The 16,722-nt window shown below is 38.6% G+C and overlaps 1 protein-coding gene across 4 annotated transcripts in view; it reads left to right on the plus strand.

Annotated features, from left to right (window-relative positions):
- Positions 1-16,722, plus strand: part of rabgap1l (RAB GTPase activating protein 1-like) — a 111,356-nt gene that overhangs the window by 12,484 nt on the left and 82,150 nt on the right. For all 4 annotated transcript variants that reach the window (XM_061779016.1, XM_061779020.1, XM_061779019.1 and 1 more), the window contains exons 6-13: positions 303-460; positions 884-994; positions 2,429-2,495; positions 2,726-2,828; positions 6,185-6,351; positions 8,807-8,936; positions 12,197-12,290; positions 12,771-12,921. In XM_061779016.1, coding sequence (XP_061635000.1) covers positions 303-460; positions 884-994; positions 2,429-2,495; positions 2,726-2,828; positions 6,185-6,351; positions 8,807-8,936; positions 12,197-12,290; positions 12,771-12,921 — 981 coding nt within the window. The remainder of the gene's footprint in view (positions 1-302; positions 461-883; positions 995-2,428; positions 2,496-2,725; positions 2,829-6,184; positions 6,352-8,806; positions 8,937-12,196; positions 12,291-12,770; positions 12,922-16,722) is intronic.

The following is a 16,722-nucleotide window of genomic DNA, read 5'->3' on the forward strand; positions in this document are numbered from 1 at the left end:
TGAGTAAATGTAACGGAGTAAATGTCGCACGTTCCTACCCACCTCTGCATTGAACAATGTATTTCATATACTGTATATTCATTCTCACCTCCAATGTCCGAATGATCCTTTTTTGCTCTCCACTTCTCTCTTTTTGTTATCCTCGCCTCCTTCCGTGTTCCTCTTCACTCCTCTTTGCCATGCCCGTTTCTACCTCACTACCCCACCTGTTCCTCTTTCTCTCATTAAATTAGTGTTTTTTTCAGTTTTGTCCATACAATTTTAGTGTAGTTGTGATCCTCTCTTACCTTTTTTCCTTGTAGGTCAGTCGAATCTTGTACAGTTTTTCTACAGCTTTTCGCCGCTCTTCACGCCCAGCCGATATCAGAGATATGCCGCTCTTGAGTCCTCTTGACAGTGACCTCTTTATTTTTACTGTCTCTCTGGAGATTAAGGAAGAGGATGGCAAAGGAAACTTCAGGTATTTGGTCAATGCATACAAATGAATACAGACTCGTGCTTGTCCCCCCCCACCAAAAAAACCCCAAAGTTGACCAAACTTGTTTTGGTAATTAATAGACCCTGAAATTAATGATTCATTTAGTAGCTTATAATGATTCGGCATAATCAAGTTTTTACAATATCACTATTTGCATAGAAATTACATTGTGGCGTGGACTGTACAAAACTTGTTAGTACGCGGGTAGAAAAGAAAAAGATGGTCATTTGTTGCACCTCCATTTTTTTGTCATAAGACATTAATTTTCATGTACTACTATCATCTGTCCTTTTCTCATGCCCAACATATCCTTAACCTACTGAGGAAGCGCTGCAAAATACCATACTGTATGACAGGAGGTAGTAGGTTTATATTTAATAACCTGGTCTTTCTTCCTTTTCACAGTCCAGTCCCCAAGGACAGAGATAAATTGTACTTCAAGCTGCGACAGAGTGTTCAGAAGAAAGTTGTGATTACAGTACAGCAAATTAGCAACCAAGAACTCTGCATTGAAAGGTGAGAAGCAGTCTTATGATCCAATGTGTCATCTTCACCTGAAAGGCAATAGGTGGGACAATTAAAAGCCCAACTCAATTTACTAGCACGGAATTTCAGTTTGCCAAACCCTATGCTTTTTTTTTTATTTTTTATTTTTTTTATATATATATATATAAATGTTAGGACTGACATCTGGGCTAATATCAATTGTTAGGTGTGTGTGTGTGTGGGTGGGGGTGTCTCTCGTGAACATACTGTGAGAATAATGGGAGACAATGCTTTTGTGCTATGACTCACTAAATGTCAATGCCAATTTAATGAGAGGAAGAGGTTAAGACCTACTGTATGCTTGTTTTCCTAAAACCTTGTCAAAATGAATAATGCATGACCAAAGGCTGGCAACATCTCGTGGAAGAATCTGTTAACATTTCCGGTGGCTGTGTGTGGGGAAAAAAACAATAAAAAGGATAACTTTAGTCTTTCTAAAAAAGCATCATCATCATCCACCCCACACACACACACCCTCCTTTATTGCACTCTTACAGAGGCTGCATGCCTGCACCAAAGAACTAGGTCATTCTCACCCCCCTTCCTTTGCCTTCCCAGTCACTTACCTCCAATTTCCCTCACCAGGAGACAGACACCTGCCCTTTTATTTTCTTAGCCAGTGGATATTTCTATTTGCAGTATACAGTATGTTCAAAAGCTGATCACTTGGCTTTGTCTAAAAAAATCTGTGCCGCATACTGTATAGCTACAATCTGTTTACTGTGAATACACCTAAAAAGCCATTGTCCAATATGCTTGAATCGTACTAAACTCGTGTCTTACATGTCTTATGCAATTAATGTCTCTAAATATGTTTTAGATATTCCCATGCTAACCACTGGATGGCATCCCAAACTTGAAGAACCTTACTGCACCCTGTGGAAATTGTACAAGAAGTACAATTCCAGCACTGTGTGAAATGTTCCTAAATACTTAGTAATTTCTCCCAAAATAAATTGAAGCCATTTAGTCCTCAACTCCTCTGAGGTTGGCAGGTAACGCTTTGCACAAGACGCAGCCGCATTGTCACTCAGCAATTATTCCCGAGATGAGTGTGTGTTTAGAAACCACTAAATGGGCAGATACTTGAATAATGTGTTAATTTTTGACGTCACAAACACACAGAAATCTGATCGAGTCGTTTTGCAAGACTTATGCGTTTATCGTCTTTTGCATTCAATTGACAAATCGCACTGATGTCAGACTTAAACCAGATCACAGACTAATTTTGACCCTTGTTGTGCATAAAACGGTAGAATTTCTTTTATTCCAATCGATGGCATGCAACCTCTAACTGATATACCGTGAAGGCACTGCAATACTAAAAATGCATATAAGTAATAGATAATAGCAATTGTCTGTAATTGTTTCAACTTGAGTACAGTTCTTGTGTCCTCTTTCAAGGTGTTTTGGAATGCTGTTGAGTCCTGGCCAGAAGGTTTGCAATAGTGACATGCATCTGTTAGACATGGTGAGTACAGGAGACCCATGTACTGCATCTGTGAATAATAAGTGGATGACTATTGGATGATTGTGTGCCTTTTTATATTAAGTACTGCATATGATATTAGACTCTACCTACTTCTGCACTTTATTTGTTATACTGTGTATTTGACAGTGCAAAGCATTATAGTCAGTTTAATAAGTATACAGTTGGTATTAAATAAAAAAAATCAAAATCAATCTCTACTAACTGCCCAGGAGTCGATGGGGAAAAGCTCTGATGGAAAGGCCTATGTGATCACAGGAACATGGAACCCCAATATTGCAGCCTTCCAACCCCTTAATGAAGATACACCTAAAGGTTTGACTTGCCCTTTTGAAAGCCTAAATTCCATGATACTAAAGACTTTTGTGAATTTTATTTGCTTTTAGACATCGAAATATTATTTTTTTGTCACTAATTTAACATTTTTGACTCAGACTTTTATGTACATTGTACATTATATTCCAGGTTTGTCATGTCCACTGTCACTGCTTTTTCTGCACAGAACACTTATCACGGTCTCTTTTTCTGGGGTGGCGGGGGTCATGTTGTAATTGTGTAGGTCTGTAACAGTTCTTGAGATATGAGCGTAGACCCAAAATTTTACCACTTTGTTAATTTTAAATATTAAGGTATGGCATTGCTGAACCATTTATTTGAAGTTGATGTAATTTAGTTGATACGTATTGAGTATCATAAACAATTGCAGGATGCCTGGTGGGACATGGCGATCTATGATGATCAATTTCCAGTATAATTTTTTGGGGACAGTTGGCTATTTTAGTAATATTTTTGTCATTGTAATTCTCCTACAATGAAAATTTAAGTGGTCATGCTCGATGGTTGCACACCATAGATTATTCATACATTATTGGGGATGTGGCATGGGGATGTACACATGCTTTCATTTTACCTGTAATGTAATTTTCATTATTATTTGATATACAGCTTAGCATAGTCTTGTACCATACAAGCCTTGTGACTTGTGGCTTGTCAAAGCGATATTCACTCATGTGAGAAACTGAATCAAACTCAGTAGTTGGAGATTTTATTTATTTATCTTTTTTGTCTAATTTACTTTGCACTTTCGCATTTCTGTCATTCTTAAAGCCATGTCCGTGTCTGACTTGTATACACATTGCACTTAATGACTTTGTTTTCCATGGCAGAGCGCCTCAGAACTTGAGAAAACAGGCCTTTTTTTCAATTCCGTCCTCAAACTTTGATGCAATTCTAATTACAATTTGAGTGGCTTACAAGTTTAAATACAGTATGTACTAGGCTTTACACGATCAGGATCACAGATCAGCGAGTTTAAAAAAATGATAGCCGATCACCAATCCGATCACAAAAAGGAGCAATGTGTCTATTTAAATGACCTGTTCATCTACTGTATATACCTGTGTACTTAATTGCTCCAAAAAATATATTTACAATAAATAATGTATCTTTCTTCCTCTATTTATGACAGTGAGGAATAGTGACAGACAGAACAAATGAATGGTTTTCTATTAGATGGCAGGAAGTAAATACAGTAATTAATGTATCCACTTTTTGTGACATTTTTGTTTGTTGGTGTGCCGTGAGATTTTCAATTGTAAAATATGTTCCTTGGCTCCATAAAGGTTGGAAATCACTGCTATAGTCAGATCATGTATTCTAATTAGTCAGGTCAAACCAACGTTACAACATGACAGAAATAATGGTGCTAACTTACTGTAATTACATTACTTTATTGTAATTAAATTACTTCACCCACACTGAAGCTTTAGAGCATGATTCAACAGAACGGCAGCATGTTTACGCACAGCCTTTAGTGCTAGCACTAGCTTGCTAGGGTATATAACGTTTCGTTGCCTGCTTGCGAGCTGTATCGTATTAAATGTACGTGAACATAAGGCCTCTTTATACTCCCGCAATCGCGCAACCGACAGCGCCCGTATTGCGTCACGTGACCGACGAATTGCCCCGCGCGGCCCCTCTGCGTAGCTTGCCGCGCACACGGCAAAAATAGTTGCTGCGCGTCGAATGCCGCTGAGATCGTCTCTCGTGATTGGTCCGTTTTAGTCACGTGCTGTGATGACTTATTCAGCGTTCTACATACCATCTATGCCGCCGCCTTTACGATCGATTTTGCAGCGTGATTAAACGTATCATCTGGTCATCTAGGTCCATTTGTTCTAGCAGACACTGTTACACAGTCGCCATTGTTGTTGCTTTGTTCCTTGTTACTGAAAGGAAAGTAAAAACGGCTACCGGAAATGGCGCAAAAAATGCAGAGGACAATACTAGCCGTAGTGACACCCCCGACTTGAAGGTGAACTGCAGTACATTTTAAAAAATGCGCGCGTGGGTTGCGCTCGAGTATAAAGGTAAACTACGTGCCGGATAGCCGCAGTGACGCCAGCGCGGCCACCGTCCGCACGAGTATAAAGAAGCCTATACCTCAAGCAAGCCTTCAATGAAAGTCCTCTCCAGAGCACCCGTGACCACCAACACACATTTTGTTCTTACAAAAGCCCAGTGAAAAACGGGATGGGGTGGTATCGGAATATAAGATTTTGCAGTAGTCTGACATAGTGCAATCGTGAAAGAGCAAATTTGTCTTGTAGTCTGATCTGGGCATTACGTGTTGTCTGTCCTACACCGCCAACATGTTTATTTTTTTATTTATTATTTTTTTTAATAAATTTATTGGCCGTCAGATATTAAAGTACTACGTCAAAAGACACGCGACAAGGCTAAAAATAAACTTGCTTTTAGATTCAAATATACTGTGCACGATGGCGACAATGTCTTTTGCGGAGCCAATCAATTACGTCATTGATCGGATCGGCGAATTATGACATTAAAGCCGATCAGCATAAAATCCTAAATATCGGCCGATGCCAATCAGATTGGTGTAAAGTCTAATCTGTACTATAAATGTATGTTTGATCTAAATGACTAAAAGATATATTTAATTATCATTGGAACACGTTTGGCTTTCTTTAAGAAGTTGAGAATACAAAAATAATTTTTAAAAAAATCTGATACTTATTTTAGCCAACGAGTCTAATAGAAATTGATGTTTTCATTAACCTGCTAACCACATAATCAAACAAACAGTACCTAAATGACCTGCTTACCTTCAAATAAAGGAAAGTAAACTTCCCCCAGTCTCAAAAGGCTGTACAAAAGCCAAAGTTTTCTGATTGGATTTTATAATGATTGGGTTTTCTACTTAATGGGGAAATATTTACACAGTATGATCTGGTGGTTGGCACAGCATGGCTGCCAGGCTGAAAGCTTGCCTCACTGAATCTATTAAAGCTAACAAATTATAGAATGTGGCAACTTGCTGACTGGATGGCTTGGAGAGTTTGAAATCCTGGGAGATGGCACGTCACTTAAAGCCCCATCTACTTTAGGTGGTCTACTGTCTAGTCTAATGCACATGCATGCACACACACTTATGCACACAAATTTGAGAACATTTAGACACACAAGAGGCAGGACGCAACAAGGACACATTACCTGCAAGTCTTGTGTGATCTAAAACCTGTTGAATCAAGGACAAGTTCATCATTGTTACTTCATACATCAATATAATCTTTTTAAGAATGTTTCGAAAATAGTTTATTTTGAGTCTCATGTAATGCCGAGCAACAACTTGCCATCTATTGTCTGGACAGATAAGCAAGTCTACATGACAGTGGCAGTGGACCTGGTCGTAACTGAGGTGGTGGAGCCAGTTCGCTTCCTGCTGGAAACTTTGGTCAGGGTTTATCCGTCAAATGAACGCTTCTGGTACTTCAGCCGCAAGACCTTTAGTGAGACCTTCTACCTCAAACTTGGACAGGTATGTTCACATATACAATACATTTATTCAAGTACTGTACATGTATATTTCAACATGGTCATCAAATTTAAATGATATAAACATGTTGCTATGATGAGCTTTGCTTATTATGGCAAATTAAATGTGTCCTTCCTTTATCTTCGCAATGTGTTCTGGTCTTGTGGGTTTCCTCACAACTTCTTTGATTTAAATGTGCTCAGAGACAGTAGATGACCAGCTAGTTCCTTTTGCCTTAGTATAGTGGGGGAAAAAAGAGAAAAACATAATACAGATCTACTCTAGTTAGCCATTAGGGAGTTGGCAAGGCAGTGAAGTGTGGGAAAGCTTTGCATTGTCGCAGGCGAATAAGTGGCTCTGTCTCATTATTGGCGTGTTGGTAATTAACGGCGGCAGGCTGACTTGTATGCCTGATTGCCTACGGAGTTATCTCCTTAGTAAATGGAAGACTGGTGCACTGGTTAAGAGCTAATTAAAAGATAATATTCTCACTCTATTTTTTTTGTTTTATTTTATTTTTTTAGGAAGATGTCTATCAGGAGCTACACAAACGTAATATATAATATTATTGTCCTATTTTCCCTTAAAAGAATAATAACTTTTTTTTAAAAAAAGTACTAACATGATTCATAAAATATGATGGGCAAACGTTACATTGGATTAGTGCAGTCTGTTTTGGTGTCGGAATATGAATTCTAGATGATTGGGCCTGCATGCCAATAGTTAATACTGTATGAACTGCCATTCACTTAAACTTACCTACCCATTTTTTTACTTAAAAAAAAAATAAAGACCAAAATAAAAGAATACATGAAACTTTGAAGAAAAATGGTTGAAAAATAAATGGAAAACGAATATCTAAATATTAATGTTCATTTCAACACTCACTCATGGCACATCTTTGTTATATTTGCAAAATTTTACTTTGCATCCTCAAACCTTTTTAAGGTCATCTCAAAGAATTTCAATTTCATTAGTCTTGCGATAGCTCATTGTTTTGAATATGCGATTGATATGATTGGTCAATTGTTGATTAATTGATTTGGCAGCACGGTAGGGAATGTGGTAAAGAAGGGGCATGTGGAGTTTACATGTCTCTGTGGGTCTGTGTGCGTTTTCTCAGGGTAGCACAGATTCCTCACACATTCCAAAAACATGCATGTCAGGACCTGGGAGAGGCTCCATCTCACGCATGAGCCTGTACAGGATAAATGGACGCAAAATGTTAGGTGGATGATAATTTGAGTTAACTGGAATTGTTCATTTGAATTCTTTATATATTCTGAGTGTTTTCTTTGTCTAATTATTGTACATAAAATGCAAATTTACAAATCACCTCTTTCAATCATTATTCTATTCCCTGCAAACTGACAGGTCAACAGGAGCCTCTGGCATATTAGTTGGTGTCTTCTAACTTCTGATCCTCAGCCCTTTTTGATAACACCCTTTTTCCTATTTAAACTTAGAGGTTATAGTAAAGCAAATGCATTTTCTATTTCTCTTTTGATTTTCTCTAAAAAGTAGCTATTTGGTATATTCTTCCTATTTTTGTTCTCATCAGTTACTTGAAAAAGGCATTTTATGGGGTGGGCAGATCAATTCTGGATCAACGCTCATTGATCCACTTAGAAGCTGCAGGCGAGAGGCTAAAGCACTACATTTGGTAAATAGACTAGAAATAAACATCACCTGCCTATGACACCCAAGGGCATGTGTGTTTGTTCTGTTGTGTTTTACTTCAGCTTTGATCTTGGACTTGTAACTTCCATTAATTGTTTCAGACATACCCTGTAGTGCATGCTGAACATTTATTCCAGAAAATAGTTTTGGCTATTACACTAGATCTTGTTAAATATTCCTATCTTAATTTGCACACTCTTCAGTTAAAGATGGCAAGTTTGCATCCATATCACGCCCCTCCAGGTCTCACTGTCATTGCCCACGTGAGCGTTGAAGTTCCCTAGCAGAACAAGGGAGCTAAGGAGCTTGCTTGACTACGGTGGGGTCTTCCAAAACATCAGTGCCTCGCTCTTAGTTGTTTTACGTTGGTCTCCCCACATAACAGAAACACGGGGAAGTTAACTGTGTATTAACCGTAACCACCGCGGAACACGTTATTCAGCCTCTAGGTGAAATGACCAACACTTGAGCACATAGCGTACGAGCAAATCTATTTGATGGACAGGTGAAGGGCTGTCTCCAGCGCCTTCAGCGAACATGCCCACACAGTCCTGCAGCCCTTATTTTTCATGATTTCAGAGCCTCATTTTACATGCATAGTGATTTGTATTTTTTATTTTTATTATTGTTGTGATTATTTTTTTTAATTCATTCAAATTCAGCAGGGTTTTTAAAAACACTCTTCTCTGTGGTGTGTCAAATTTACAAGAAATTATTTTGGCCTCTTTGGTGCATCTTAAGGTTTATCAAGGAAATGATACTATGTGTGTCCATACAGCATGCAGCAGAGAGGACAGGTCAGAGTGATGCTGTGTATGAGGTGGTGAGTCTTCAGAGGGAGGCAGAGAGAAGCAATGAAGGGAAAGGACAACTGACTTTGCCCACTGAAGAGGAGGAGGCAGATGATGGTAAGAGTATCCACTTACTCCTACTTAGTCTTAGTTTTGACTGTTAGGTTTACAGGTTCTTCTGCCGTCATCCATTGTTGTTAATGCAACAAAATTCAAAGTCAGTTAGATAGTACTCACATTGTACCCATCTTTTTGGGGATTTAGATTATGTTTGAGTGTGAGGTACCACGGGGTGGCTGAACAATTCACACGGATTGTGTCAATTGATTTTCTATATGCAGTGCTTCACACATTTTTTGGACCACTACCAAATGTCACAGATGCTCTAAATTAATAGCTTTAGTAGTTGCCAAACTGACTTTTTTTTATGCCACATATATGATACAGTACTTATATTAAAAGAGAAGGCAGCAAAATTGTCTCCATGTACAATCATTGACCCGCCCAAAGCCACGCTATTTACTTCCCCAAGCTATAGCTGATGATTTTCAACTGTCAGTGTGGGAGCCATTCAGAGGGCTTTTTCTATACCCTCCCTCCTTCCCCCCTTGACGAGAAAATAGAGACACTCAGGGAGATAGAGTTCGAGGTCAGCCTTATTGTGTACAGAAATGAATACCCACAGAGTGTAGAAGCATCAATATGAGCACACACGTTTAATTATTTTTTTTTTTCTTCTTCTCGGAGGCTTCAACGTCCCCTAAGGAGACATATTTTTTTTCTCATTGCAGTTCCCTACACAGCATTGTCATTATTGTCAAGTGTGTTTTTGTCAACCTTTCCTACACATGCATAAATACATGGAATGTTACTATTTCATAATGCCTCCTCTGCTCTAAGATGCTAAGATGGAACCCTCCTGTATCTATGTGACACAACACAATGAGGGTGGCTTTGATTGGGAAATCAAAATAAATGCAGTTTCTTTTGAGACTTCAAATGAAGAAGTGAAATTCTTTGAATTACACTAGTAAAAACAGCAGGGGTTTCACATGCTGTCATGCACATCAAACGCACACTCATCACTGAACTTTTTGAATCACTCTGTTAGGGATGTTTGCAGATAAAGAGTAATAACAAAGCATTATGGGTAATATTAGTTTTAAATCTTAATCATCTTTCCTACCGTATTAAGCATCTCTGAGCGTAGTAGTTGTTTTTTGGCTTCTCCCATCTAGTGTGTGCCACAACAGCAAACAAAGAAAGAAGGTGACGTAAACAGAAGAGGAAGAAGAAGAAGAAGAAAAAAGACGCAACATTTCAAATCTTTGGAGTCATCGCCATGATCAACATCCCAAAAACTGTACACCAGTGTTGTTGTTTAAATACAGCGCTGTCGTCTTAGTTTCGTGAGGTCTTGGATGCATGAAAAATTATTTTGGTTGATGCTGTACACAATTTCTGATATGCAAAAAGTATATAAGGTTGCTGATTTGATCTGGTTTGTGTTAAAAATAAAACGTTTTACAATCCTTTCAGTGTGTGCGTTTGTGTATGTATATTTTTGCAATATCGTGATAATTTGAATAATTTTGGTCTCTAATATTTTCATCTCTAACCCTTGTATAAATGTAACGTTGCACTGAATGCTCCTCTGTACTGTAGATTAAAAAGTAATGGTTATGTACATCTTAGTCCTTGTATGTTGTGTGCAGTGACAGCAGTCTTCCTAGTCACGTGGCCTCAGCAATCTAGGGACAGAAGCACCACCTTTGTGCTGGGTCTTAACAATTTAAAAGGGCTCCTTGAGCACTGATAAAGCCCTGCAAAGCTCATGCATGCTGTTGCCGTAGGGATGTAAAGAAGCAGTGTGCAGAAGATAATGGCTGCAAGAAATATATAGTGTGTGTTAAGAATTCAGAGGAAATTGGCTTCATCAAAGCACATAATGCTTTTAAGATTTTATTTAAAAACATTTTTTCTTTGAGTCATAGACATTCTGGCCAAATAGTCACAGTCAAATATTTAGAGGGACTTTCTATATGACATTATGCATTGCCATAATATTCTGTAGTCCGTGTCTATTCGAGCACATCTGTGGTATTGCTTTTGAACATGTACAATTCGGCTAGCTGAATAGCTGTATCTCTCTCATGAATCAGTTGTCTTATTTTTTGTGTGGCAACCAATATCTGTGTTTAAAGCCTTAACAGGGCACTCGCTGACGTACTGGAAAATTCAATCATTTGGTTGTAGATATTTATTGGAGTACGTAACAAGACATTTGCTTGTATTCGTCTATTCATGTATCCATCCATTCATCATCTATACTGCAAACTGGAAGTTTAACAGGGGTGGTTGAGCCTATCTCAGATGATTTATTGTGGTTCCCTGCTGATTAGCTTGGGGAAAAGACTTGCACTATCTTTTTATTCATTTTTTTTTAAACCACTGTCTCCATGAAGTGTACTGACACATCCTTGTTTATTATGCCCCAAATGGAGTTATTTTCACTCATGGAGTACTTAATTACCAAGGCACCAAATTAGACTTGTGGTACATGCACTGGAAAGATTGGTAAATGCAAAAACTCCTTGTACCCACAGCACCAATTTAGCTGATCTTTGGATTATGTGACAGCTATCATAAGATAACGCTGATAAAAAACTATTAGCTAATGCTAATATATGCTAGCTCTGCAGTTCATTTTAACATTTACCTTTGACATGATCGTGCTTCTGGTGGCTGAAATCATTCATTGCTTAAAAGTGTTGGATTTTTGTTTAGTCTAGTTGCCAAGACTTGGCGGAGAAACTGTGGGGGCAGTATTATGTAAATTAACTGAAAGTTTCCATCACAGTCCAGTAAAAAGTTAACGAAATACTTGGTTCAATACTTAATAGGCGGGCAAGCACTTCAGAGAAACCATTTGAATACAAGCAATTAATAAGAGAGTGGGATGACAGGCATATTCAGGGCCACGTACAAAAGTCTACATGCTGCGCATACACTAGACTGTGTGTTTGTTCTAGTGGGTGGCTTATGTGTGGGAATCACTCTCTTCACCAGCAGAGCAGAGGACTAGACAGGCAGTTAATGCTAGTGTTTTGCTGTGCTGATTGCCTCCTGTTTGCCACGCAAACTGCCAGATGGAAGAACATTACAATAATGGAATGTGTAGGCTCAGTAGAAACTCTCCAACCCCCCTCCCCCCATTAGATTGTGTGGTTGAAACACAAAGGCACAATTTAGATGCTTAGCACCTGATCTCGGATTACGTTTTGTATTCTCATTTGGCCAGACGTCACAGACATCAAGGTCACTTTTGGAGATGAATGTCTAATAAATGTTCTGTGGTCCATTTGTGTTGCATGTAGATAGTGACAGTGAAATCTCCAGTGGGACGGGAGATGTTTCCAAAGATTGTCCTGAGAAAATTCTGGAGTTGTGGGGAGCAATCCTCAACAGATGGTAAGGCCAAAAAACTTTGCATTTTTGTTTAGAGAAAAAAAAAAAAAAAAAACCTTCACTTTGGGATTTAAGTCGTTCCGTTTCATGTGTAAGATGCTTTTGTGTGGTAGTAATTAAATGACATTATTTTAACTAAAACTTGTTGTGGTCTTATTTTTAACCATAACAGCTACAGAATGAACTGCATGTAGCATTTACTTGCTGTTAAATCAGGACAGGAGCCTAACCCTAATATTGTTTTTATTTGGTCTCAGTATGTACCAGCTAAGAATCATAAATTTAATGGTTGCGTTATTTTTTTTTCAAGGGAAGTATATGGTTGTTTTAACATCATGACAAAAGTGAAGCTAGTCTTAGCTAGTTTACCTTCATGAATGCAAAATATCGCTAATCAAATGCAAGCTAAAACCTATCACACTAATACAATAAGTTCTCCCAGTAAAATCCAGTCTTACTGCTATGTTTGTGCGTGTATTTCAGGCATGGGAACCTGTCCAGTCGTCCAAAGGGTTTGCACCCATTGGTCCGCAGTGGCATTCCAGAGCCACTGAGAGCTGAAGTATGGCAGCTGCTGGCTGGTTGCCATGACAACCATGACCTGCTTGAACACTATCGCATCCTCATCACCAAGGTAAATGAATGGCATACCAATAAGGGCTATTTCCTGTTACAAAGTTAAATTCGACTTGTTGGTGTTTTGTGGAAACAAATTGGGCCCTGAAAAACATCCCACAGTTTTGCCCACATACTCTCATAAATTTACACGATACATATTTTAAATTGAAGTTATCATTTTTCTGCGATTGACTGGCAACAAGTCCAGGGTATACGCCACTTCTCGCCCACAGTCAGCTGGCTTAGGCTCTAGTTCACCCAAAACTCTAAGGAGGACAAGCGTGATAGGGAATGTATGGCGAGGCCGCAAGCCTATCCCGCGGGGGACCCAGCCAGGGGGACGCAACCCTCTCCCCAGGACGCAGGGCTGTCCCCCCAGCCCAACTGAAGCGCCCTGACCAGTCCCAAAGGGAGGTCAGATTCATTTCCATTAAACAAGACCTTTACTTGTAGGTTACCACACCTAAAAGTCACTATTTTGAAGTTTTTGGATTACTAAAACAATATTACTCCTGTACAGGGAGTGTCTTTGCTATTTTCCAAATCTTAAAATATATTTCAATACTCTATACGGTCTACCTTTAAATGGCAGTTTTGTTTGATACTACTGATACTCTTGTGCTTGTATGAATAATGCATCTCAAATCTCCGAAAGAAGTGTGTGTGTGGCTGAAGTCCATCTTTGGTTTTTAACATTTGTTAGTCATTAGGCAGAATGACAAAATCTGCTGCAAAGAGGCAGAAGCAGCTGGGTGAGGAGGTGATATAAACACACAGAGGACAAACATCTTCACTTTTATGGGAAATACAGTACTCTTTCTCTCTACTGCAGACAGATGAATAAATCTACCGACCACAATCAAAGGCTGAAGTCAGTATAGTCTGGTTAGAAAGATATAAATAATATAAATATGTTGATTAAATATGAACCCATTAATTATGCTATCACTGAGGGAAGGATTATAGGGAGGGACTCCGTGTCAACAACGGACTATCTGACAGATTTTTCTCTTCCCAGAGTTACATTTTTAGTTGTTGGTCATTAGCTGTGTCAATTTATGTGATTATCTTCCTCAATCTGCTTCTTTTTTCAAGGCAGTCTGTTGAAATGTCTTATGTCTGTCTTTGCGTTTCCTTAATATTATATCTTTTTTTTTAAATTACTTTCCCTTTCTCACAAAGACCCCAATCTATTCTACAGGCAGCAGCATTTTTGTTGTTTTGTTTCATGAGACAGTTTTCTGTCCCTCCCTTCTTACATAAGGCCAAGCCTTTTTTTAATTTCAGATTTATTCTCAATTCACTGACTGGTGCACACCCACCTCCTGTCTTGCTGGAGTATGGTATTGATAGGCGGGTGGTAGGGCTATTAATAGCAGCACAAAATGAATGGATGGAGCTGAGGGAATATAAAAGAGAGAGGCATAAAGGGAACAATGACAGTGATGGTGAGGGTGATGTGGAGCATATTAATATCTATTCTCTGGGATCAGTGACAACATAAATGCTAATTGAGTTCTAAGTAATTGGACTGGTGCCCTTATTGAAAGGGTTTAAGTGTAAATAATTGCTTTGTATCTATAGGGTATCTGGACGGGTTTTGTTCGTACTTATTAACATCTGATGAACGTTGAACCACATTGCTATTAAGTCGGAGTGCTACAACAAGATTGTTGATCCAACCATTGCTTTTGAAATCATTTCATCTTGATTGATATCATTAATCGATTACATATGTTTAATTGTGATCTTGAGATTGAGTATTGACAGTGACAGGGTTTTTATGATTTTGCCTCTATACACATTTTCAGTGGTTTTTAAATCAACAACCAAGATGTGATTGTGTGGACTAACAGCTTTCACAAAAATCCATAAACAAATGACTGCACTTATTAAAGATGTTGACCCTTTCCATAAATGATGGTTCTACATCCTGCTGTATTGATCCCCTAGGTGAGAACTACTGGATTAGTTATTAATTTATTGAGTGTTTAGCAGTGTTTCTGGCCTGTGGCTAGTGAGCTTGATACCACATTGCAAGTATCATGTTCAGTGTTTCATTGCTCACAATTACATTCATCGCTTATTTTGTGACATGCATGTACGCACAGCATGGCCTTAGGGCATCTGAGACATTTACAAATAACTATTTCTCGGCTGGCGCAGCACTATATTTTGGTTGGGTTTGGTGTTTGCTGGTGACATTTTAACAACCTTTTCATTTCCCTCGAGCTGAACAAGCCTAAGGTGTGCTACTACACTTGAACCCATATCTTAAAAAGCTTGGCCAGCTATTTCTAGGCCTGCTTTTCTAAAGCCCAGTGACACACACAGCAGTCAGTCTATTAAGGGGTCAGGACCTCTCTGTGACATCAACATATGACCAACAACCATTTCACAATGAGGTTCACTACTCACTATTACTACTACTAAGAAAACAGTGGTTTTTATGGCAATAACTTCTGAATAAAATAATCCTACCTTGCACTATTTTTGTTTGAATGCAAATTCATTCTGCAGCACCTAATGGAAACTACATAGTCAGGTGTCAGTTGATAACAGCTCAGTGTCATTTTCAAGACAGAATGGAGACATTGTATCGATGCTGTGCATTTTAAGTTTGAAAAGATTAAAAAAATCCAGTATTGCAATCAATAGTACTATAACTAAATTAATCTAAAGCCAAATTTGTATTCTGCCCTCATGTGTGGAAAAGGACAAATACCTTTACCGCAAGGCTTGCATTCATGCTTTAAGCAGTATTTAGGCCAGCCAGCCTTAACAATCAAGGAGAAATGTTTGTAGTGAGGTCAGAAATGCATGAAGATTAATTTTCACATAGCTTTATTATCTGATGAATGCCGTGCTACTTTGTATGTTCTGGTTATATGGAATTCTGAATTGTTGTTGGATAGCCACCATGTCCAAACAAGACTGCAACGTCAGCAGGGTTTTGTTTGGGCTGGATTCAATCAATTAATCAAACTTTCTTAATTTAGAGAGCACTTATCATACAATGACATGCAACTCAAAAGTACTTTAAAATCAATCCCCCCCCACCACTCATCCACACAGACGCATACATGTGCACACACTCACACACACACACACACAGTTGAAAATAAAAATAATGCAATTAAAGTAATGACTTATGGCTGGGCACAGAGAATCCAAGTGAAGAAACATCATGTCAGAGAGCCATCTGCACCAACACCAGACCGCACCCACAGGCCACCGGCATGAGGCCCCAGTGTAATGGTGTAAGGGCAGCCACATATGGTGACTAAGGTCCCCTTGAGGCACGACCATGGCCACGGTCCATTACAGCTCCCAGTGCAGGGGGCTCCTTCTGAGGAAACGCTGAAAGATAATAAAATAATCATAAACATACACAAAAACATACACATGTATATAAAACCCAACATTCAATCAAAACTAAAATGACCACCTTATACTAAAGCAATGGAAATGAAATAAGTTAGAAATGAAATAAAACAGTTTAAATTTAAGTTAAAAGGTAAATTAAATAATAGTTAAAGGCTAACTTAAAATGGTGGGTCATTTCTTAAAAACATGAACGTTTTCTGCAGCCATGAGGTGCTCTGGCAGGCTGTTCCATATACGGTGGCTGTGAAATAACCTTTTCAGAGTGCATGAATGTGTCCAACTGACCATTTCCTGCCACAGTATGAAACTGCCTTCTGCAGTAAAATACTTGTCATGCAAGAGCCGTCCTATGCTGCTAAAGATACAATTGAAGCTTTAAATGTTAAAGTGAATAAAGGGAGGACAAATCACTGTGTGGCTACCATCATTA

Source organism: Phyllopteryx taeniolatus, chromosome 7, assembly GCF_024500385.1.
Source record: "Phyllopteryx taeniolatus isolate TA_2022b chromosome 7, UOR_Ptae_1.2, whole genome shotgun sequence".
Lineage (NCBI taxonomy): Eukaryota > Metazoa > Chordata > Actinopteri > Syngnathiformes > Syngnathidae > Phyllopteryx > Phyllopteryx taeniolatus.